Below are 24,279 nucleotides of genomic sequence, written 5' to 3'. Positions count from 1 at the left end.
TATTGACTTGTAATTAACTAACAATCTGGTCAACATGGCCTCGTCTGATGATCTGTTTGCTACTGCCTGCCGCTGAAAGGCAGTGGGGAGAGGGGGACACTCGGGCAGTGCATTTATCGCCGCATGTAATGTGTTTTATAGATGCATTGGGTTTTTTCAGCCTTTCAATTCAAAATGTATTAGAACCAGTCACAAATACACTATTGCTGGCCATGGTCTTCCCATGCTCTTTACAGTTAATTATAGTATTATAGTCTAATTATAGCAATTATTTTTTATAAAAATTATAATAATAGAGTAAATGTGTATGTATGTGAGTATATCTATTTATGTGCGTGTGTATATTTAAAATTTTATGTATATATATATATATATACAGGGGTTGGACAAAATACCTATTTTATGTATATATATATACTGTATGTGTGGGTTTGTGTGTGTGTGTGTATGGGGCTCTAGAGTGTTAGTGTAATCTTAAATGCAGTGCATTATATTATCTGCTTTACTGAATCTTTTACAGATTCCCAAAATCGCTTGCGGTGCACTCACTGTGTATTTTGACTACATGTATTCTAATATATTATGGTCTTTTAGTTATTTTTATATTTTATTAACGAAAATATTGCGTTTTTACTTTTACTCGCTAGCATTAGCCACTTGCTACTAGAGGGTCGGCTCACCTAGCCGCTGTCCGGTGGGGATGCTGCGGGTCTTTTGCTGTGCGGTGGTGGAGGTGTGGGAATAAAGGCACACAACAGGGTAGAGTCACTTTAACTGTTTAGTCAGGACTTCGGTGAGCATTACAACACTTTAGACTGCCTAGCTCCAGAATCCGAACTTCCATTCTGGGGACATCCAGCGAGTCTCATATACAAAACTAAATTAACTGCAGAACATCCGAACGCACGTGTATAAACCTGGTGCTGCATTCTGATTGGCTGAGCTGAATGTTGCTTACATATCGCCGCTAGAATATTGTCCCGCCCTTCACTATCTCTGATTGGTTTAGACCAGGGGTGGGCAATTAAATTTTCCAAGGGGCCACATAAGAAACTGGGACTGTTGTGGAGGGCCGGACCAATAAGGTGAACTTAATTCTGCTCAATATTAATTTGATCTCTTTATTTACATTTACATTACATTTTCAGCATTTAGCGTTTACGTCTTTATCCAAAGTGACTTACATTACAGTTACACTATACAGTCTGAGCAATTGAGGGTTAAGGGCCTTGCTCAAGGGCCCAAAAGCAGCAACCTGGCAGTGGAGGGGCTTGAACCAGCGACCTTGTATTTACTAGTCCAGTACCTTAAGCACTAGGCTACAACTGCCCACTCTATGAGAAGCAGTAAATTGTGCAGTTCTAATAAGCTGTTAATGTTTAGATGTTACAATCAGAAAATTAGAAGTAGGCAGAGAAAAAACATCAACATTATTTTACTATTTAAACAAATAAAAAGCAAAAAAACTAATGTGAACAAATGTGCAGATTTTTAAACTATTTTGTTTGGAGTCTAATTACCACATTTGTTTTTCAGTCCTTTGTTATTGTTGGATATTCTTTTTAAAATCACAAAGCTGGTGCTAACTGCTTCAGTTCTGGATGTGTTAAACTTTATAAAAAGTCTTTGTTGCTTTTGCAGTTTAGATAGAGAAGCTTCAGGTGTGACGATCGTTCATATTGTTGTATTTCTCTGTTTAGTACCGCAACAGCGATTTAGAGCCTAAAGTGTGATCGTTAAACAGCTTTACACCTGACTTCAGTAAATAAATACTTCGGAAGTTCATGTCTTGTTAAAAACTCCACCGTCAGTCACACTCAGTTGTGTTCGCATTACGGTGAAGCTGATACACTCGCACACACGAAAACGAAATTTACGGATATTTAAAGACACAGCGCTCCCGTCAAAATCAATCCTGTTATACTGCATGTTTGATGTACATTTATTTACATCTAATTTTTAATTGCCTCGAACCTCATGCGGGCCGGTTGGGGATGTCTCGCGGGCCGGATGTGGCCCGCGGGCCGTACAATGCCCAGGTCTGGTTTAGACCATGTTATTGGCCTAATGTGTGTCTGTTTTTTTTCCTTCGGAAGCCTGGTCGCACCGGTGCGACCTGAGATTTTTTTTAGTCGCACCATTGAGAAATTAGGTCGCATGTGCGACCAAATTGGTCGCACTCTAGAGCCCTGAATCATGATTTGGTACAAAAGCTGCATCCAGGAAATGCTGAGTCATTGATTAGCAAAGATGATCAGAGGATCTCCAGTTCATCAACAAATGTGAAATGTTTAAAAACAATGTACCTCAAATAAAGATTGGAAGGGATTTGCATATTTCTCCCTCTACAGTGCATAATATCATTAAACGATTCAAGAAATCTGAAGGAATTTCAGTGCGTAAAGGCCAAGGGCGCAAGCTTAAGCTAAACACCTGTGATCTTCCTTCCCTCAGACGGCACTGCATCAAGAACCACCACTCAACAATAGCTGATGCTGATATAACCACATGGGTGAGGGATTACTTTGGCAAACCTTTGTCAAGCACTACAATACAGAGTTACATGCACAAATACCACTTAAACCTTTACTGTGCAAAAAAGAAGCCTTATGTTAACCATGTCCAGAAGCGGCGTCAACTTCTCTGGGTTCGTAGGCATCTAGAATGGACCATCACACAGTGGAAATGTGTATTGTGGTCAGCTGAATCAGTATTCCAGGACGCTGTGTGCTCCAGACCACAGGCAAAAAGAACCATCCAGACTGTTATCAGCAACAAGTCCAAAAGCCAGGGTCTGTCATGGTATGGGGCTGTGTCCGTGCCCTTGGCAAAGGTAATTTACACTTCTGTAATGGCAGCATTAATGCAAAAAAAATACATTGAGATCTTAGAGCAACATATGCTGCCTTCAAGATGCATTTTTCAACAAGACAATGCAAAACCACATGCTGCACACATTACAGAGGCATGGCTGTGGAAGAAGAGGGTACGGGTACTGGACTGGCCTGCCTGCAGTCCTGACCTGTCCCCAATAGAGAATGTGTGGAGAATTTTAAAATAAAAAATGCGACAACGACGACTCCGTACTGTTGCACATCTTAAGACGTGTTTGCAGGAAGAATGGGACAAAATAAAAGCACTAAATCACTTGGTATCCTCGGTGCCAAAACGTCTTTTAAGTGTGGTGAAAAGGAATGGAATGTGTTTCAGGCATGAAATACAGGAATGGATGTTTATTAATAAATGAAATCAAGAGAATCAAGGAGAATGGGACAAAATAAAAGCTGAAACACTAAATCACTTGGTATCATCAGGGCCATATTGTCTTTTAAGTGTGGTAAAAAGTAATGGCAGCTTTACAAAGTGGTAAATGCTTTACCATCCCAACTTTTTTTCGTAATGTGTTGCAGGCCTGAAATGCAGGAATGGATGTTTATTAATAAATGAAATTAAGCAGACAGGGTTATAGGCCTTGCTCAAGGGCCCAAGAGTAGCTGCATAGCAGAGGCTGGATTTGAACCGACAATCTTCTGACTGATAGCCCAAAGCTCTACCCACTAGGCTTCCAGCTTTAATTACTGCAAAATAGATGACTAACTAAAAAAGTGTTTTTCTAGTTGCCAATTAGTCATGTATGCTCCTATATTTCAAAAACAGCTCTTACAGAGGGATAAAAAATAAACTAATAACTAAACATGAGGGTTAGACAGTGTTATGATTAATTTAAATAAAACATATGGGTCCAAAACTCCAAATATTACACCAAAACACAAACAGAAGAGAGGAGAAACTAAATATGAAATACTATGTCTGAAATACCCAGTCTATCACAGGGCAAACGCACATACACTCATACTTAGTGGGACTTCAATTAACCTGACTGCATGTCTTTGGACTGTGGAGGAAACCAGAGCACCTGGAGGAAACCCACACAGACACATGAAATACATGCAAACTCCACACAGAAAAGACTTGCTCTGTTCCACCTGGGAATCAAACACAGGACCGTCTTGCAGTGAGGCAACAATGCTACCCACAGAGCCACCATGCTGCCCTGGATCCAATTAGTTACACAATTTTAAGCTGATTCTATCTGCCAGGCAAGTTGAACTCAAATGTCTCTCTAATACAGCTTAGTTTGGTAGGCTTATATGACGAAACGTTGATCGGCTGTGTCTGATCACATACTCTGTACTTACAGATCAGTACTCGATTCACCAACAGTGCACTAATTTGACATGCTATTTAGTATAGCTGTATGTGGTTTCTGACCAACATATTCTGTAGATGTAATGAGTAGGGATGCACCGATCTAACTTTTTCAGTTCCGATACCGATCCGATACATATACTTTGCATATCGGTCGATACCCGATACCGATCCGATACCATTGTTGAATTAATAAACCGTATACTTTATCATGTGGGAAAGACTTAAGGCATCAGGATTGACTTAAACATTACTAAGTTTGCAAAACAAAATATAATTAACACAGATATAAATGTACTGAACTGCTATTTGTCAATAAAATAATAAACAATTGTGCAGGACCTTGGCACAGCATTCAAATTCAAAATAAAAAAGGCAAACTTCTTCAAATATTTTAAAATAAATTAAATGTATCAGCTGAAACTGAAGTAGTTACACAAACAGTAATCAATCTTATTTTTTAAATATGTAGTGTAAACAGTAATTCAAAATCTAGCAGCGGAAGAAGAACCTGAGAATAAACGAATACCTTGGTACAATACAATCAGTAATCAAACACTGTAAACAAGCAAACATCTAGTGCAATTCAACATATAGGGTGTGTTCGAAAAGCTAGCTCTCTCTCTACACAGACGCATTTTACGTCATCCTGTGCGCGCTCCCGAGAAGGAGGCTGTTCGAATTCTTCTCTCTTTCTCTCACAGAAAAATAAACATGGCTGACGGGGCGGACAAACGAATGGAGTTATTATCAAACGTAAATAAAATATTACTGATTTTTAACCTGTGAGTGTTTTTATTTGCAAGTTCGGGCTTGTCAGGAAATCTAACCGTTATCGGTACCTGAAGGGAGGTGTTATATTGACGTTAGCGTGCTGTGCTACCTCAATTCATTGGTTTTAATGGCAAGATGCTAAACGCGAAACCCGATGGAAGCACTGTCTAAGTAGCGCGTTCGAATAATATTGACTTATTAGAATCCTCTCTACTGAGGCAGCGTATCAGCCCCATGGATCGGCCTAATTATCCGATACCCGATCTATATCATTTTGGTAATATCGGCACCGATATCCGATCTTAATTTCGGATCGGTGCATCCCTAGTAATGAGTAGGGCTGTTAATAATCAATCAATTAACCCCTTACCAACACAGAGACTATTGTTTGATTAACACTGTCGGTTAAAAGGTTAATTGACTTCATTTTCAACAGCTGGCAGTTCATATGTGAATCAGGAGCAAAGCTGGACATCTCGCACATATTTTACTGCCACTTTTATTGCATCGGTGCTCCAATCAAATTTGGCCAGATAAAAATTTGACACCCCTAGGTGTGCATACACAGTATGTTACCAGTATGGTGTTATGCTGATGTGTGCATGCCTCTCAGGTAGGAATGTAACGATGCACCACAAGACAGTTAAAAATCGATTCACATGTGTAACGATTCAAATCGGTTTACATGTGTAATGAATAGATATTTACTTTAAACAGCAGAGGGCACTGGCTCTATTCACCTCGCCTGGTTGACGTCACTACAGGGTTGCCAGGTTCAAAATTTTCCAGCCAAATTTATTTATGTGAGGATACTTTTTTTTTTTTTTTTTTTTTTCTCCCACTTTAGTGCATCCCATTTGTGCCCGTCAATCATCCTCTCACTAATGCTGGTTCCTGCTCCTGATTGGGGAGGACGAGGCTGCTCCACGCCCCCTCCGACACGTGCACAGCAATCGAACATCTTATCACCTACACTTGACGAGTGTAGTGCAGTACAGCGCTGTGTACAGAAAGCCACACCCTCTACCGCACTCCTTTCCCATCTCCGTGCGGGCGCCACCAACCAGCCAGCAGAGGTCGTAATCGCACTAGTCTGAGAGAGAGTCCCCATCCGGCTTAATCCCGCCTCTATCTGAACAACAGGCCAATTGTTATTCATGTAGCCGCTCAGCCTAAGCCGGCAGGCAGAGCCAAGATTCAAAACGATGTATGTTTTTACCGCTGCGCCACCTGAGCAGCAGGATACTCTCTTTATTTGTATTATTCATTTATGTATGTGAGGTTCATTTTAAAATTTTATTTCAGTTTCTTTTTTAGACAAACAGTGAATGTGCAGCATTGTTTTGCATAGTTTGTACCTACCTCAGAATTAAAGTTTAGATAAATAAAAGATAAGAACAAATACAGTATTGTATTTTATTTTTTTAAGAGAAATAATAAAAGGAAACTTTGTCATAATTAGTCTTCAATTTCATTGAAAAAATCGTATAGTGAACTCAGTATCGTGAATCGCATCGCATCATGGGTAGAGTGTATCGTTACATCCCTACTCTCAGGTGCATCTACTGTAGGAAGACCACGCTGCCAGAGTAATTAAGTAATATTAAACTTTGGTTAAAAAGATCATTGTAAATGCTAATGTTTTTTCTACATCACTGCCACATAACTTTGGATGCAATAATGCCAAAAGCCTTTATGAAATGAAATTCAGTGTGTGTAACATTTGTATGCATTGTTATAAGTTGACGATGAACCTTTGACTAATAACAGTTGAGTACTGGTTATCAGAACTTGGCAAATATTCTTAGAGCTGCACTTTACAACATTCGCTGAGCTGTAAAATACTCTAACCTCTGACTCCAAATCTACTATCTATTTAGTTTTCTCTGACCCAGCTTGTAAGCAATATTTTCTTGAGCAATCTCCAGTTGACACAGATTCTTCTTTCTTGAGCTTCTATGGTTGCTGTGACAACTTTTATTGCATTAAAGCCTTTGGGTTCCATCTTGCCAAAGGATCAAGTAGCTGATTAATTTGTGCCAAACTGCTTCTTTTATTTGCTCTTGAATCTCTCCCTTTGTTTTTTCCTCCTTGATTTTTAAGGATCAGCCATAACATTAAAACCACCTCCTTGTTTCTACACTCACTGTTCATTTTATCAGCTCCACTTACCATATAGAAGCACTTTGTAGTTCTACAATTACTGACTGTAGTCCTTTTGTTTCTCTACATACTTTTTTACCCTGCTTTCATGCTGTTCTTCAATGGTCAGGACTCCCACAGGACCACCACAGAGCAGGTATTATTTGGGTGGTGGATCATTCTCAGCACTGCAGTGACACTGACATGGGGGTGGTGTGTTAGTGTGTATTGTGCTGGTATGAGTGGATACGACACAGCAATGCTGATGGAGTTTTTAAACACCTCACTGTCACTGCTGGACTGAGAATAGTCCACCAACCAAAAATATCCAGCCAACAGCGCCCCATTGGCAGCGTCCTGTGACCACTGATGAAGGTCTAGAAGATGACCAACTCAAACAGCAGCAATAGATGAGCGATCGTCTCTGACTTTACATCTACAAGGTGGACCAACTAGGTAAGAGTGTCTAATAGAATGGACAGTGAGTGGACACGGTATTTAAAAACTGCAGTGCTAACACACCACCACCACGTCACTGCAGTGCTGAGAATGATCCACCACCTAAATAATACCTGCTCTGTGGGGGTCCTGACCATTGAAGAACAGCATGAAAGCAAGCTAAAAAAGTATGTAGAGAAACATGGAGTACAGTCAGTAGTTGTAGAACTACAAAGTGCTTCTATATGGTAAGTGGAGCTGATAAAATGGACAGTAAGTGTAGAAACAAGGAGGTGGTTTAAATGTTATGGCTGATCGGTGTATGCTGCCATGTCTTCAGTGGGTAAACAAAGTACAAGTGCCTGGCTGTCTACATGACCTTGGGAAAAATAGGATTCGTCAGACCGTTAAAGCCTGCAACTGTTTAGACCCAAACACATTTTGGGGAGTTCTAATGTTATAGCTTAGCGGTGTTATGTTTGTTAATCTGACTTGTACTGTCTGTCAATCCTGCAGAATTTAGTCAAGGACGGTCCAAAGCATGGGCTGCAAAATAAGGGAGGGCTGGGCGGTACCAGAACCCCAGCCCCATAATAACCCAATCACTATTTGTGGCAGAAAAACAACGGCCACCAGAGAAAAACATTGGAACAAACCCAACTGGGAAGAGGACGCAGGGACTCTTGAAGATCAACACTGGATGGGATGAACTACTTAGGTATGTAAATAATATTCAGACCCAATGTTAACATCATCAATACTTTTATTACATTTTAAAAGTTATCGTAACACTTTTTTGTATCTGAAAGTGTTTAAAGACAACATCTAGGTACAGATGGAACTAAGCCATGTGGGTCTTGTATCTGGACCTTGTCATTCGTTTGCATTTCTTTCCATAAATTGTGTTCACCTGTGTCTCATTTCCTACTATCAATCTGTGTATTTGAACCCTCTGTGTTTTCAGAGTTCTGCTGTGATTTTTCATGGGAAAATTTTGAACAATCTTCTCCTAGTTGCTTGTTTTCTCTCTTTCTGAGACTCCCCTGGTTGTGACCTTTGCCTTGTATTTCCCTGTTTCCAATTATGCATATGTCTTGTTTGACCCTGTGTGCCGGCGTACTGACGCCTGCTTTAGATAATGACCATGATGAGCCTCCAAGCTAAAAAAAAAACAAAAAAACTAAAGCTACTAAAATATGAAAAACGTTTAATATTTGTAATGAAGAGTTTGTAATGGTAAACAACTAATGAAAACCAAAACCTTTGTGCTACGGATTATTAGTGATGAAATGTGATTTTCTTTCACTAATGGCATTCATTATGTCTTTGGAATAAAGCCATGTTTATACTTTTACTTTAGTGCCAAAATGAATAATCAGTGTGTTTTGAAAGCAACATACTAATAATGTTATGGTTACATTTCATCGCACGACTGGATGCATCCTTCATAAAGAAGGCAGACCTACACCGATCAGCCATAACATTTAAACCACCTCAATCTACACTAACTGTCCATTTTATCAGCTCCACTTACCATATAGAAGTACTTTGTAGTTTTACAATTACTGACTGTAGTCCATCTGTTTCTCTGCATGCTTTGTTAGCCTCCTTTCATGCTGTTCTTCAATAGTCAGGACTCTCCCAGGACCCCCACAGAGCAGGTATTATTTGGGTGGTGGATCATTCTCAGCACTGCAGTGACACTGACATGGTGGTGGTGTGTTAGTGTGTGTTGTGCTGGAATGAGTGGATAAGACACAGCAATGCTGATGGAGTTTTTAAACACCTCACTAACCCTGCTGGACTGAGAATAGTCCACCAACCAAAAATATCCAGCCAACAGCACCTTGTGGGCAGCGTCCTGTGACCACTGATGACGGTCTAGAAGGTGACCAACTCAAACGGTATTTAAAAACTCCAGCAGCGTTGCTGTGTCTGATCCACTCATACCAGCACAACACACACTAACACACCACCACCATGTCAGTAACACTGCAGTGGTGACGATGATCCACCACCCAGATAATACCTGCTCTGTAGTGGTCCTAGGAGAGTCCTGACCATTGAATAACAGCATATAAGGGGGCTAACAAAGCATGCAGAGAAACAGATGGACTACAGTCAGTAATTGTAGAACTACAAAGTGCTTGTATATGGTAAGTGGAGCTGATAAAATGGACAGTGAGTGTAGAAACAAGGAGGTGGTTTTAATGTTATGGCTGATCAGTGTATAACTAAGGCCCTACCTAGTTATATGGAACATAGACACTGACTAAGAAGTAGATCTACAAATTCAAATGTTATTTACTGTTGGGTTTCCAAATAACAGCAATTGTTTAAATAATGCATTTTAATAGCTAATGGCACCTAACATTACAGTTTATATAAAGACATCTGGTCACTGTCAGTAAGAAGATGAATATTTGACCTGTGTCCATGTAAGTCTTCTTTGTAAACTTGTTTTATCACCATCAATTCTGAAGATTTCATCTTTGCTACAGTTACAACAACAGTAAAGTGTATGTTAGCAAGCATACACTCACTTTATTCTTGTGGACCCAGACATGATCTCATAAGATCTGTAGTATATCTTTCAAAAGTTGCTCATGAATTGTTGTGACACCCACACGTTTTCTAAACCCATAATAATTGTTTGCATCTATTTACAATTTATAACACATGGAGTTAGAAACCTGTGCATGTAGCTTCTGACAACCACAAAAACAGAGATTTTAAAATGTGCCTTGTGCAGCCATGCCTAGAGAGTGCCTCTTAATGTCCTTATAAATAAGGTGAAATAAGAACTCTACTTTACTACCCAAATTAAATTTCAAGGTACATGGACTTTGCTATGCTAATGATTACTGTAAATGCTATGAACAATATACCTGCATCTAAATTGTATCCAGTGACAGCCATAATGCAGTAACACAAACAGTTTTATGTGCCATTACTTCTAAGGTTGAACGAAACAGTTACAGGTCACCGTGGTTAAAGGAATTTACGTCTTGGCCTACAGGTTAAAAACCACTTTGATAGGCCGTTAAGAACAAAAACAAGTACTTTGTTCTTGTCAGTTACAGGTAAGATGATTATACATAAAAGTAAATGCAACACAGATCCTTTTAAACCAGGAATGCTCTCTGCTACTTCACTATGTGACATTTATTTTGTGTTTTACTAAAAAAACGTGAAGACTCTCCTAGTTAAATGAATACACAAGTGCAAATACACTATGTAGAAAAAAAGTTTGTGGACACCTGACCTTGAGCTTGTTGGATAGTCCATTCCATGAGCAGCAGCTCAGTGGATAATTAGTGGTTCAAGCCCAACTACTGCCAGTGTAAGGTATTAGGGCTAGGACGAAACAAGAGGGGGCGGACACACGCAGAGATGTCAAACAAACATTTATTGGTAAGAACAAAACAAGACGTGGTACACAAGACAACCACATGACCTATGCTAACTGCTAAGCTAACTGCTAAACTAAATGCTAATGGCACGCACACACATGCAAACTGAATCACTGAGTAAAGAGTCAGAAACGACTCTTTTCAAACGAATTATTCACTGGAATCAAATCAGGGAGCTGTGCTCTTATCTATGGTAAAGAGTCATTCGTTATGCTTACACAAATTAATCAGTTAATTTGTGAAAGAGATTCATTCGTGGTTCAAGCCTTGAAAAACAGATGTATAAACCAATTAGAGCTTCCGAATTCAGATTTTGGGCAGAATTTCAATCTCCCTCTTCATTGGTTTCAGTTTTTTACCCTATAGGAGGATAAACACAGTTGAAAATGTATTTATATATTCTGGAAATATTCTGGAAACATATAAGGTGGCCTTCAAGAAGAAAAACAAGGTGATTATATCCCTAATGGAACAACACACGGAAATAAATTTGATACGCAATTTGAGGAACAGAAGCTCAGGTACGCAGCGGTTATGATTTTATGCTGCTGTGTGGTTGATCTGGGTTGTTTAACATGCGCTTTTATTTTGCAATGATAGCAAAGCATTATTAAATACTGAACTTTTTCAGGATTTTTTTTAATGCTCATTTATTTAAAGTAAAGCGGACAGCATAAATGTGATTGTGAGATTCTGCTGGTTTGTTTAATATAAATATTGTTAATATTAATACAAGTATAGCCTGTAATAATACAAAATATAAACAATGTAATTCTGTCATAAGCTAAAATACAGGCAGTGGTCTGCCACTGTACTTTAAGTTTACATTATATCATATCGTATATCGCCACTTCTCAAAAGCATACCGAGATATTAGTTTTTTTAGTCATATCACACAGCTTTAATCTAAACATACAAGGAACCTAACTAAAGCTAAACTAAATGCTAAACACTAAACATACATTAACAAAGATAAACAAACTAGACTAGGACAAGACATGAACATGACTGAACTAGACTTCTAAGAATAAACGAACAAGAACATGAACATGAACAAACAAGCTAACTGGACCAAACTGACAAAATGAGCAAGAAACCCCACACCCCACACCCCATATGACCACATCATATCAAAATAGTCTCCAATGATCCCCAGCTACTTGCTTATATGCTCAGAGCATTAGCAGGAGTGCAGGCCACACTTAATGCAAGGGGGCCAAACTGTTGCCACAGAGTTGGTAGCACATCTAATTTTTTTACACCTATCAGCAATAGGTCTGGTTAAACATTACAATTATAAGAGACGTTTACGTTTACGTTTTCGGCATTTAGCAGACGCCTTTATCCAAAGCGATTTGTTTCAGTATACAGTTTCAGTATACAGTCTGAGCAATTGAGGGTTAAGGGCCTTGCTCAAGGGCCCAACAGCAGCAACCAGGCAGGGGTGGGGCTTGAACCAGCAACCTTCTGATTACTAGTCCAGTACCTTAACCACTAGGCTACGGCTTGCCCACAGACGTCCACATACTTTTGGCCATACACTGCAGCATTGTTGGATCTACATGGGCTAAACAGCAGAAGATTGTAAGTGGGAAATGCTATTCAAAGCTGTCAGAGGAGGCCTGTGTTCTGTTCTATTTATTCTGCAGAGGGTATCCAAATGATTATTTATGTTAAGCCAGGGCAAGCAGAGGACAAGTTTGGATGCAGTAAATTGGCACTGTGACTTTCACAGGAAAAAGCAAAAAGAGTGAATACAGGAGGGGGAATTACGTTTCAGGGAAGATAAGTGATGAAGAACCCGTCTAGCCAGCTATTTCAGTTATCACGGGAATAACAAAGTGTTCCAAAATTTCTCAACTATGCTTATTTCAGTGGTGGGAACGGTGTAAATGTACTGAATAAAAATGTGTATGAGACTGTGAGTGAATTTTTGTAACATTATGTTAAATGTAATAAAAAAATTGATAATCTGGCAGTTATACACTGATCAGTCATAACATTAAAACCACCTCCTTGTTTCTAAATTCACTGTCCATTATATCAGCTCCACTTACCATATAGAAGCACTAAGTAGTTCTACAATTACTGACTGTAGTCCATCTGTTTCTCTGCATACCTTGTTACTCTCCCAGGACCACCACAGAGCAGGTATTATTTAGGTGGTGGATCATTCTCAGCACTGCAGTGACACTGACATGGTGGTGGTGTGTTAGTGTGTGTTGTGCTGGTATGAGTGGATAAGACACAGCAGCGCTGATGTTGTTTTTAAACACCTCACGGTCACTGCTGGACTGAGAATAGTCCACCAACCAAAAATATATCCAGCCAACAGTGCCCCGTGGGCAGCGTCCTGTGACCACTGATGAAGGTTTAAAAGATCAAACAGCAGCAATAGATGAGCGATCGTCTCTGACTTTACATCTACAAGGTGGACCAACTAGATAAGAGTGTCTAATAGAGTGGACAGTGAGTGGACACAGTATTTAAAAACTCCAGCAGCGCTGCTGTGTCTGATCCACTCATACCAGCACAACACACACTAACACCCCACCACCATGTCATTGTCACTGCAGTGCTGAGTAGAGATGTACCGATCGGGGTTTTTGGCACCGATTCCGATCTCTGATCTCCTTTCAGGGACATCGGCCAATAGCCGATTCCGATCGGGGGGTGGGGGGGGGGGGGGGGGGGGTTTAGAAGTAAATAAAATAAATAAACTTAAAAAGAGCCTCACAGTGAAGATAAACCAGAGCAGCGCGTGTGTGTGTGTTTGTGCCTTTAGAAGAGACGCTTTGTTCACAGTATCGCTATAAGTGATTCATTGATTCATGAGTTGATTCGTTTTTATGTGAAGTGTAAGTTTCTCTTCTCAGTTATCTCTCCGTGTTTACTGTTATTAATTAAATGTCGTGGTTTTAAATAAACACCAGCTACTACAGAACATTCTGTGTGACTCTCTTACATTAAAAAGCTTAATTAAAAAGCTTAATTAAACTGCTATTACCACAGATCTGTAACCGACCGTCAGACTCGTTCCGTCTAAGGAGCTAAAAGTGTTCTGATCCTAAAAGTTCAGCAGATGATCCTGAACTAACGAATTTGCTAATGAATAAACTTTTGCCTCCGATTGGCTCTGTAACGTTTTCTGTTCTCATCTACATCACAAGTAAGAACCGCTTACGATTTACCAAAGTGAACCAGGAGTTTATATAATGTGCTGATAGAATCGACTCAGATGTGACCGGGTTGAATTATCTATTTAAAGTAAATATTACAATCAGCAAAATTACATCGTATGTTAATGATGTTATTTTAGGTCATGAAGAGCTTTCACGATGGTTTCTGTACGATGGTTGATGAATGGTGATGTGATGGTTGGCGCTTCGTAGCTCAAAGTCTGGATCAATCCACTGAGCTGTTAACTTAACGTGGTCTTTATATATCACACGATCGGATCGGCTACTTTTAGGAAATATCGCCGATCGCCGATAGCATATTTTGATTAAAAATCGGCCGATACCGATTCATAGCCGATCGATCGTCCCATCTCTAGTGCTGAGAATGATCCACCACCCAAATAATACCTACTCTGTGAGGGTCCTGACCATTGAAGAACAGAATAGTAGGTTAAAAAAAGTATGTAGAGAAACAGATGGACTACAGTCAGTAATTGTAGCCATAAAAAGTGCTTCTATATGGTAAGTGGAGCTGATAAAATGGACAGTGAGTGTAGAAACAAGGAGGTGGTTTTAATGTTATGGCTGATCTGTCTATTTTATTTAATGAAACATACACTGCCTCACTCCAGTCATATCGATAAAATAAGGATTTATTGACCATAAAGGAACTGTTACATAAACTAGAGGTAAATAAAATATAATTTTCTTGGGCATGAAAGACTTAGACTTGTTGTCTTCTGGTATTATAGCTCAATAAAAGTAAACATAAACTGATTGTAATAAAGTGAAACATTTAAGAGTGTTTATTTCATCATGTTTTTATTACAGAATGGAGTCAATTGCTATTACTTTACCCTGAATTAAAAAACCTAATTTAATTAATTTAATTGATTTTCCCATTCATGCTGCCAGTAGTAAGTGTAAAACCCCTCTTTTTAAAGCAGTTAATTTTTTATAACATACAGAAACTCATTTGTTGCATTTTATTTTTGTACTGTAGCTATAGACAAAAATGTATGTCTAGCTGCTGTAGCCACCACATAGATGTCAATGTTCTTAAAAGTATAACGGCCCGCCAGCTGGGCACCTACACTTGACGTTAATGTCTGCCACAGACATGATTGGCTGACATCTGCTGGATGAATTCCTCATCACTGCTGCAGCTAAGGCCTTGCTGGCTGTTTGAGATGGAGAATAATGTAGCGCAGTGCGTGACTCCCCGTACACAACACTGGTACACCTTGTGCAGGTAAAAAGAAGCAGTTGTCAACTGCACTTATGTCAGGGGGGGCATGTGTTAGGTATGGCCCTTCTCGGCCAGGGTAGGGGTCTGCAGCAGTTGAGGAGGGTAACTGTGTACCAGTGTTTCCCAACCTTTTTTGCACCACGGACCGGTTTCATATAAGATATCATTTCACGGACCGGCGGGGGAGAGACGATTTAATAATATTCCTCACAAAAGATGTAAAATGAGCTGTTTTTGCAGCAACGAGACGCTGCTCCCACCTAGGGGTGACAATAAGACAATAACACCCAAAATAGAAGCAGTGAAACTGCCTTTCTAGCAATCTCTAATTATTTATTCTTACTGTGCAGTCTGGTAATAAATAGCCCGTGGACTGGTACCGGTGGTTGGGGACCACTGCTGTATACAACTAGATTGGGAGAAGGAAAAAACGCATAGCTAAAATTTCAAAAAGTGTAAAGAGCCCACATATTGTACAGATTGGCAGTGTAGCTTGGTTACACATTATGTCCTCCTGCCCTGCCAAATATTTCTGGCAGAGCGGTATGGAGGCAATTTGACATTTCAGTTCCTCGTAACTGACTATAACCTGCATCTCACTGAGCGTTAATTCTATGCAGGTGGCAGTATTTCTGTTTGTCACGGTTCCTTTGTTGAAAAACTCGTTTTCGCTTGGAACCATGATGCCGTGTTCAATCTGGTCTGGTTTTCTGCTAACACACTTTTGTCTTTTTCTGGGAACTCAGCCGTATTGTAGCACTCTGCATGAGTCACAAGAGACGCCGTGAGAGCTGCCCCAGAGGGTGCATGATGGCCCTTTTCTGGATTGAACCCTACTTTTAAACTCACTCTGGGCTAAGGCTGTGTCACTTGGTCGGGTGGGGTTCTGCACATGCATTGCTTGTTCAGGGTTTTGTTTTCCTGTCCTCGTTTTCCAACTAAATTGTTGCAAATGGTCTCACCAGCTTGCTATATTGTGACAACCAGTTTTAATGTCTATGCTATCCCTTTCCTATCCACTTTCCCTGTTGCAGGCTGCATTTTGGCCAATGCTTTTATGTTTGTTTTACCTTGTAGCTTCTGGCACATCACCACTGATGACCTGCCTCATTACAAATGCAGTCCCTAATTTTCAGTTTAACACTGCTAAACTAGCTGTTTGTTTGTTTATTAGGATTTTAATGTCATGTTTTACACTTTGGTTACATTCATGACAGAAACGGTAGTTACTCATTACACAAGAGGTTAATCAGTTCACAAGGTTATATCGAACAGTCATGGACAATTTAGTGTCTCCAATTCACCTCACTTGCATGTCTTTGGACTGTGGGAGGAAACCGGAGCACCCGGAGGAAACCCACGCAGACACGGGGAGAACATGCAAACTCCACACAGAAAGGACCCAGGCCGCCCCACCTGGGGATTGAACCCAGGACCTTCTTGCTGTGAGGCGACAGTGCTACCCACTGAGCCACCGTGCCGCCCACTCAACTCTAGCTAATATAGAGCCAATTGAGGGAATCCTAACTGACTTCACACTGGCTACAAACTGCTCTATGTATGGCACAATACGTTGGATCCAATTCTGTGCACTAAGGAAGAAATTGGGGAGAAATTTGGGTGCACAGTTAATAGCAAAGCAGGAATTTTAAATATGGTACTGAAACATCTGTTTTGTTTTACAGTTTTTGCTTAATAGATGTCTTCCTGTTTAAACAGATAGCATCGGTTTGGTCATCAATGGGTAGAAATAACTACCTGGAGGTGTTTAGAAGTGTGTAGGTCAAAATAATGTCTTACTTTTAAGGTCTCTAAAATTGGAAGGCCAGCATAACAAAGAAAATCTGTAATATTTTTTACTTGCTAATACCATGCGCTACCACTATGGCTTTATTGAATTCCAATGGTGCAGTGGGTAGCGCTGTCGTCTCACAGCAAAAAAGGCCTGTGTTCGATTCCCTGGTCCTTTCTTGAGTATTTTACCTCCTTTTTCTCCCAATTTAGCGTAGCCAATCCGCTGCTGGGGACCCCAACGGCGTCCAAGGAGGGTGTAAACTGATCATCCATAACATTAAAACCACCTCCTTGTTTCTACACTCACTATCCATTTTATCAGCTCCACTTACCAAATAGAAGCACTTTATAGTTCTACAATTACTGACTGTAGTCTAGGGCTGGGCGATTTTCACGATTAATTCGGTTAATTCGCATGAACGTTTTCACCCGATGTTAGAATGTGACAATCGTGATTGTTTACATACTTTATATTTTAATTAAAATACCAACATGTCACGAGGCAGAAACTGACCAGACGCCCGCGTAATATAAATCAGAGAAAGTTTAATATCAAAAGGGCAAAAACAGTGTACAAAATCAGGTAAAGTCCAAAACAAGTGGATAAACTAAAACAGTAAACGGAAGACAACAAGGATTATACACGGTAACGGTTAGATTTAGAAATAAAGAGCGCAAACATGATCGGCAAAATGAGACACAAACAGAAGAGTTTAATTAAGATTCACTGAATCAAACACCGCTGAACTGAATCAAAACTCCGGAGACAGTGAGCCCGATCAGGATTGGCTGACCGGGACATGTGACAGTCACGTGACAGTCCGTGAGAGCTTGGGATTTGTAGTCCATATTGTTAGAAGCAGAACTGGCCCCCTCCATCCACCCCCCAATCACAAGAGGACAAAAGCTGAGCTGAGTGATTACTTGATGCCCCCCAATGTAGATACTGATACAGACTCACTTAGTGGTGGAAACAGCACAGTACAGGCTTGTGTTCCTTTTAAGAAACCTGTAAAGAACTTTTTGTAAGGTGGTTCTGCTGCACAATATTTAAAACAAGAGTTGTTTGTGAGCTGTTCTTATAAAGCATATAGATAATTTAGATTTCTATTTTGTTTTAATTATTGTGATATCGTTATTGTTATAAAGTTTGAGTCCCTTACAAGGATAATTATAGGTGGTGCTGTTACTATTTTTGCACTTCTGCAGTCTTTTAAATTACAATGCAAAAAAAGAAATTTAAGTCTTATTTCAATTGCATTATACAAAAAAAAAAAAAAAATCGTAATCGTAATCGACAATCGGTTATAATTTTAAAATAATCGAGATTTTTTTTTTTTGGCAAAATCGCCCAGCCCTACTGTAGTCCATCTATTTCTCTACATATCTTTTTGACCTGCTTTCACCCTGTTCTTCAATGGTCAGGACCCCCACAGGACCACCACAGAGAAGGTATTATTTGGGTGGTGGATCATTCTATGCACTGCAGTGACAATGACATGGTGGTGGTGTGTTAGTGTGTGTTGTGCTGGTATGAGTGGATAAGACACAGCAGCGCTGCCGCTCACTGTCCACTCTATTAGACACTCCTACCTGTTTGGTTCACCTTGTAGACGTAAAGTCAGAGATGATCGCTCATCTATTGCTGCTGTTTGAGTTGGTCATCTTCTAGACCTTCATCAATGGTCACAGGACGCTGCCCATGGGATGCTGTTGGCTGGATGTTTTTGGTTGGTGGGCTATTCTCAATCCAGCAGTGACAGTGAGGTGTTTAAAAATTCCATCAGCGCTGCTGTGTCTGATCCACTCATACCAGCACAACACACACTAACACACCACCACCATGTCAGTGTCACTGCAGTGCTGAGAATGATCCACCACCCAAATAATACCTGCTCTGTAGTGATCCTAGGAGTCCTGACCATTGAATAACAGCATGAAAGGCGGCTAACAAAGCATGCAGAGAAACAGATGGACTACAGTCAGTAATTGTAGAACCACAAAGCGCTCCTATATGGTAAGTGGAGCTGATAAAATGGACAGTGAGTGTAGAAACAATGAGGTGGTTTTAATGTTATGGCTGATCAGTTTGCCTGACACACACTCCGTCCAATGTGTTCGCAGTCTACCAATTCCTTCTCATTCTCCCATACGCGTGAGGTCGGCTTCGCGTATGGAGAGCCACGGCCCTGATCTCTGCGCTGCTCCACTTCTGTACAAGCACGCTAGGCAACCAAGGTCCTTACACAGCACTGACAACCCCATCCCTTAGTCCGGTCTTTCCCACCCAGCAGACTGGAAGCCAATTCCTTTCTGTGTGGAGTTTGCATGTTTTCCCTGTGTCTGTGTGAGTCAGCGTGTAGTCAAGCTAACTGGAGCTACTAAAAAAAAGGCCCTAAGTGTGTGTGTGTGTGCCTGTGATGTACTGGCGACCTGTCTAGGGTGTTTCCTGCCCTTTGCCCAATAATTCAGACCCACCGCAACCTGACCAAGATAAAGCAGTGGTAAAACAGACAATGAATGAATGAATTCCCACGTGAAGTGAATTCCTTGCTTTTAAATCCTACATTCTGAAAACGGAGTAATTTAATACATGTCATCAGTCTAAAAGTGAAGTGGGAGTAAGCGAGACGCTTAAATCACTACAGAAAGTGTGTAGAGTTACACCACAACCCTGGGGATTAGGATGGCATTCATGTAGAGCTGAATGATGAGGGAGAAGCACACAAAGCTCACAGGAGCTAGAAGAACACAGCACTCACCAATAGACCATTATCGTGTCTGCTGTGTTGAGAATAGTCCTCCACTACTGAAATGTCTAATTAGTTCTGGTCCAACGATGGGTTCTTTTAACTCTTCATAGACAGGGGGCCAAATTGTGCAAGATAACAGAATACTACTAGTGATTTTGGATGGTCAGTAGAAAATAATGAATTATACATTCATAAATGAATGTTTTTATAGCATGTTGTAGTATGCAATGTTTATTTCCAAATTTTTATTTTTATATTATGACTATAAGACAAATTTTTATAATAAATAAAGGACTCTTACCAAACAGTTCCAGGTCATAAAAACGTGTATCAGACATTTTTTCCCCAGCATAAACTGTACTGAGATTGTTTTCCTTATAAACATTGTAAATATCTGAGTCTACCTCAGTGACTGGTTTGTGGTCCCTCTGGGGCAGTTCGGACTAACACTCCAGACTTAAGGTTTGACTTTTCCATGAACACTAGGTCAGTAGGTTAATTCTTACAACTGAGAACCAAGAAGCAAAGCTCCTCTTCTCCAGACCTGAAACTGCAAGTAGATTTTTTTTTACTGAGACTGGGATTGTTTTCACCAACCACAATGGGAAAGAAAATTGTAGGGTTTACGAAGCTTAGCTGTTTCATTCTGCATCAGCATTTCATTTACGCCAAACAGCTTTTGGCTTAACAAAGGGTGTCACATTGTTGCTGTTTAATTCCCGTTTTACAACAGTAACGTCACCATATGATGTAGATAACATTCTGCCATACAGTTAATATGAGTTCATTTTAGATTGATCGTCAGTAACTCTTTATGCTCAATGTGCTTATATAGACTGATGACCATTTAAAAGGAAAAACAGCATAAAGTGTCTTAATAGAATAAGTAGACAATAGGGTGTCAGCTTCATTTTGGAAAACACAGAAGAATAGTCTGTACTGGCCAAGAAATGTTTGGAACACTACTGACTTTCCACATTTTGGTGCTGGAAAAATGACTCAACAGATCTAATGGTGCAGTGTTACACTGATCAGCCATAACATTAAAACCACCTTCTTGTTTCCACTTATCATATAGAACCACAATTACTGACTGTAGTCCATCTGTTTCTCTGCATGCTTTGTTATCCCCCTTTCATGCTGTTCTTCAATGGTCAGGACTCTCCCAGGACCACTACAGAGTAGGTATTATTTGGGTGGTGGTTCATTCTCAGCACTGCAGTGACACTGACATTGTGGTGGTGTGCTAGTGTGTGTTGTGCCTGTATGCGTGGATAAGACACCGCAATGCTGATGGAGTTTTTAAACACCTCACTGTCACTGCTGGACTGTGAATAGTCCACCAACCAAAAATATCCAGCCAACAGCACCCCGTTGGCAGCGTCCTGTGACCACTGATGAAGGCCTAGAAGATGACCAACTCAAACAGCAGCATTAGATGAGTGATCGTCTCTGACTTTACATCTAGAAGGTGGACCAACTAGGCAGGAGTGTCTAATAGAGTGGACAGTGAGTGGACACGGTATTTAAAAACTCCAGCAGCGCTGCTGTGTCTGATCCACTCATACCAGCACAACACACACTAACACACCACCACCATGTCAGTGTCACTGCAGTGCTGAGAATGATCCACCACCCAAATAGTACCTACTCTGTGGCGGTCCTGACCATTAAAGAACAGAATGAAAGCAGGCCAAAAATGTATGTAGAGAAACAGATGGACTACAGTCAGTAATTGTAGAACTACAAAGTGCTTTTATATGGTAAGTGGAGCTGATAAAGTGTGGAAACAAGGAGGTGGTTTTAATGTTATGGCTGATCAGTGTACATAACGATGCTCTTTACATTACAATGCTTCATACAGCCATGAGCTTTGTAGTATTTACATCCAGGGCAGTAAAAATACCACTGCAAACTGTCTCTTTCTTTTTGTCCTCAGAATAGAGTAAACTCATGGGGCTCTGTATATAATGGGATAATTATGTACATAAGGGTGACAATGTTTCAAACAGTTTAACTTTATCATTGGGTTGTATAATACAGTGAAAGTAGACACAAACAGATTGCAGTGATATTTCTTTGTATTTAAGTAAATAATAAACTCAACCATATAGGAGAACTGTTGCTTTATATTCCATTTGAAAAATCACATAAAACTGACTTAATATGAGTTTTATACTGAATATTTACAGGTAAACAAAAACAAACTAATACCACTGTAAACTCCCTCTCTTCATCTTCGTTCACAACCACACAAACAGAAATTCCAAATATAAAATAAGTGCTTTGTACATTCGGAGTTGGATCTGATTAATACAGTTACTATTGAGCTGTACGTAAAACTGTTTGTCATCTTTTCTAGAGAACAAAGAGGAGAAGATTTTGCATGAGTCTTGATCTAGGTATGATTTATATACAATGTATTCTACAGTACATTGCAAACTGTGATGCAAGTCTTTCATACATTTAACTGTTACTCTAACTTTAAAACACTAACATTAAATAAGTAAAACAAACACTAATGCAACCTTTCATTTCATTGTCATCAAGCACTTGATCCTGGTCAGTCGCGGCAGGTCCAGTTTCACCTGGAAATGCTGGGTGCAAGGCAGGAATACTTTTAACAGGGTGCCAATCCATCGCAGGGCTTCGGCCATCTCCTGTCTGACATAGCCCATCATGTCTGTATAGATGCCCTAACCAGGAGCGCTGGTGGGGTAGCGTAAAACACTGCTGCACCACCAGAGATTTTAAATCTTTTTATTTTTCTACACAACATGAACAACAATCCCAAACATATAGTAAGGTCACTGCAGCCACTGCTGGGCTCTTGAGCAAGGCCCTTAACCCTCTCTGCTCCAAACAAGCTGGGATATGCAAAGAAAGAATTTTGTTGTACTTTACATGTGTATATGTATATATGACAAATAAAGGCATTCCATTCTACTCCATAAAGTACATTTCACTAGAAAGTTTAGGACTGATCTGAGTGAAACTTTGTTTCTAGCTTTTGTAAATACAAAGGAGCTGTCAAAGTGGTATTTGTTTTGTAAATCTGGATATAATGACAACAAAAAAAATACAAAGAAGTCTGTATGAAAACTACATCTGGCTGTGGGAAAATGTCTTATGATCTTATGCTATAATTTAATCTTATTTCTATCATAAGGTCATACAGTCTGAGGTCATTTAATCACAGCATAGATTCAGATTAACAAAAACAAATGCCATCAAAACGTCATAAAATGTAAGACTGATATGATTATCTAGTGTTTTTAGAGATTTGCAGAAGTATTTATTTGTTTTATTTACTTGAATGTAATTCATATATAGTTATTGTTATACCAGAACTGAGTAACACCGTTTCATTTCGGTTGAATGGAACACCGGGTTGTAAACGTAGCCTACTGTATAGACGTTGTTATTTTGTTGTTATTTTGAAGGTATTAGTAGAAACAACACTTCAATTTAAAACAAATTCTCTACATACCTCATATAATTTAAGGAGTAAATATATGTAACTGTGTTTATGTTGTAGTAAGAAAGCAACGACGAGAAATGATAGGCCAGTGATAGCTCAGTGGTTAAGGTACTGGACTAGTAAACAGAAGATTGCCGGTTCAAGCCCCGCCACCACCAAGTTGCCACTGTTGGGTCCCTGAGCAAGGCCCTTAACCCTCAATTGCTCATTGTGTAAGTCGCTTTGGATAAAAGCGTCTGCTAAATGCTGAAAATGTAAATGTAAATGTAAATGTAAATGAACATGCGGTTCAAACTGCTGGTCAATATTTGACTCAGGTTAAACATACAAGCCTAACGGACACGCTCCTTCAGCAAGCACGTTTTAAACTAACCAACTCATTTCTGCTCATAAGCAACAAAATAAAAAGTTGAAGAAATATAATAAATATCATATTAAACACATGAACGCTTACCCTCGAAATGGTCAGCGGTGTACTAAAATCCCGTCCGCCCACGAGCCGAAAACCCCAAGGCGAGGGTCCGTTCAAAGTTACAGTTATGGGCATAACTGACCAATACAATTATCCGATACACAGAGTGAGAGGAGTTTGCAGCGACTTAACAGAAAGTGGACAATGTGTTTCTCCTTTCTCGGTCGGTTCTATGTTTCAATAAGACGAACCTGATGAATGAGGAGGAGCTGAACTCTACAGCCCCTTTCATACACGTAGAGGAGAGCGGGCATGCTAGAGATGCAGTTCGCGAACGAGTCGGCTCGTTTGAGTCGTCCCCTTAAACATTAAGAGTCGGCTCGTTTGAGTCGTCCCCTTAAACATTAAGAGTCGGCTCTTTTGAGTCGTCCGCTT

The 24,279-nt window shown here is 40.0% G+C and overlaps 1 protein-coding gene across 1 annotated transcript in view; it reads right to left on the bottom strand.

The window, feature by feature from the left end:
• pdlim4 (PDZ and LIM domain 4) overlaps positions 1-24,055 on the bottom strand; it is a 76,354-nt gene extending 52,299 nt beyond the window's left edge. Inside the window, exon 1 of the mRNA XM_063011267.1 lies at positions 23,887-24,055. Coding sequence (XP_062867337.1) covers positions 23,887-23,979 — 93 coding nt within the window. The 5' untranslated portion in view covers positions 23,980-24,055. The remainder of the gene's footprint in view (positions 1-23,886) is intronic.
• Positions 24,056-24,279: the final 224 nt, after the last annotated feature.

This window comes from Trichomycterus rosablanca, chromosome 16 (assembly GCF_030014385.1).
Source record: "Trichomycterus rosablanca isolate fTriRos1 chromosome 16, fTriRos1.hap1, whole genome shotgun sequence".
NCBI classification, from domain to species: domain Eukaryota; kingdom Metazoa; phylum Chordata; class Actinopteri; order Siluriformes; family Trichomycteridae; genus Trichomycterus; species Trichomycterus rosablanca.
This window is presented reverse-complemented; position numbering and strand designations above follow the sequence as displayed.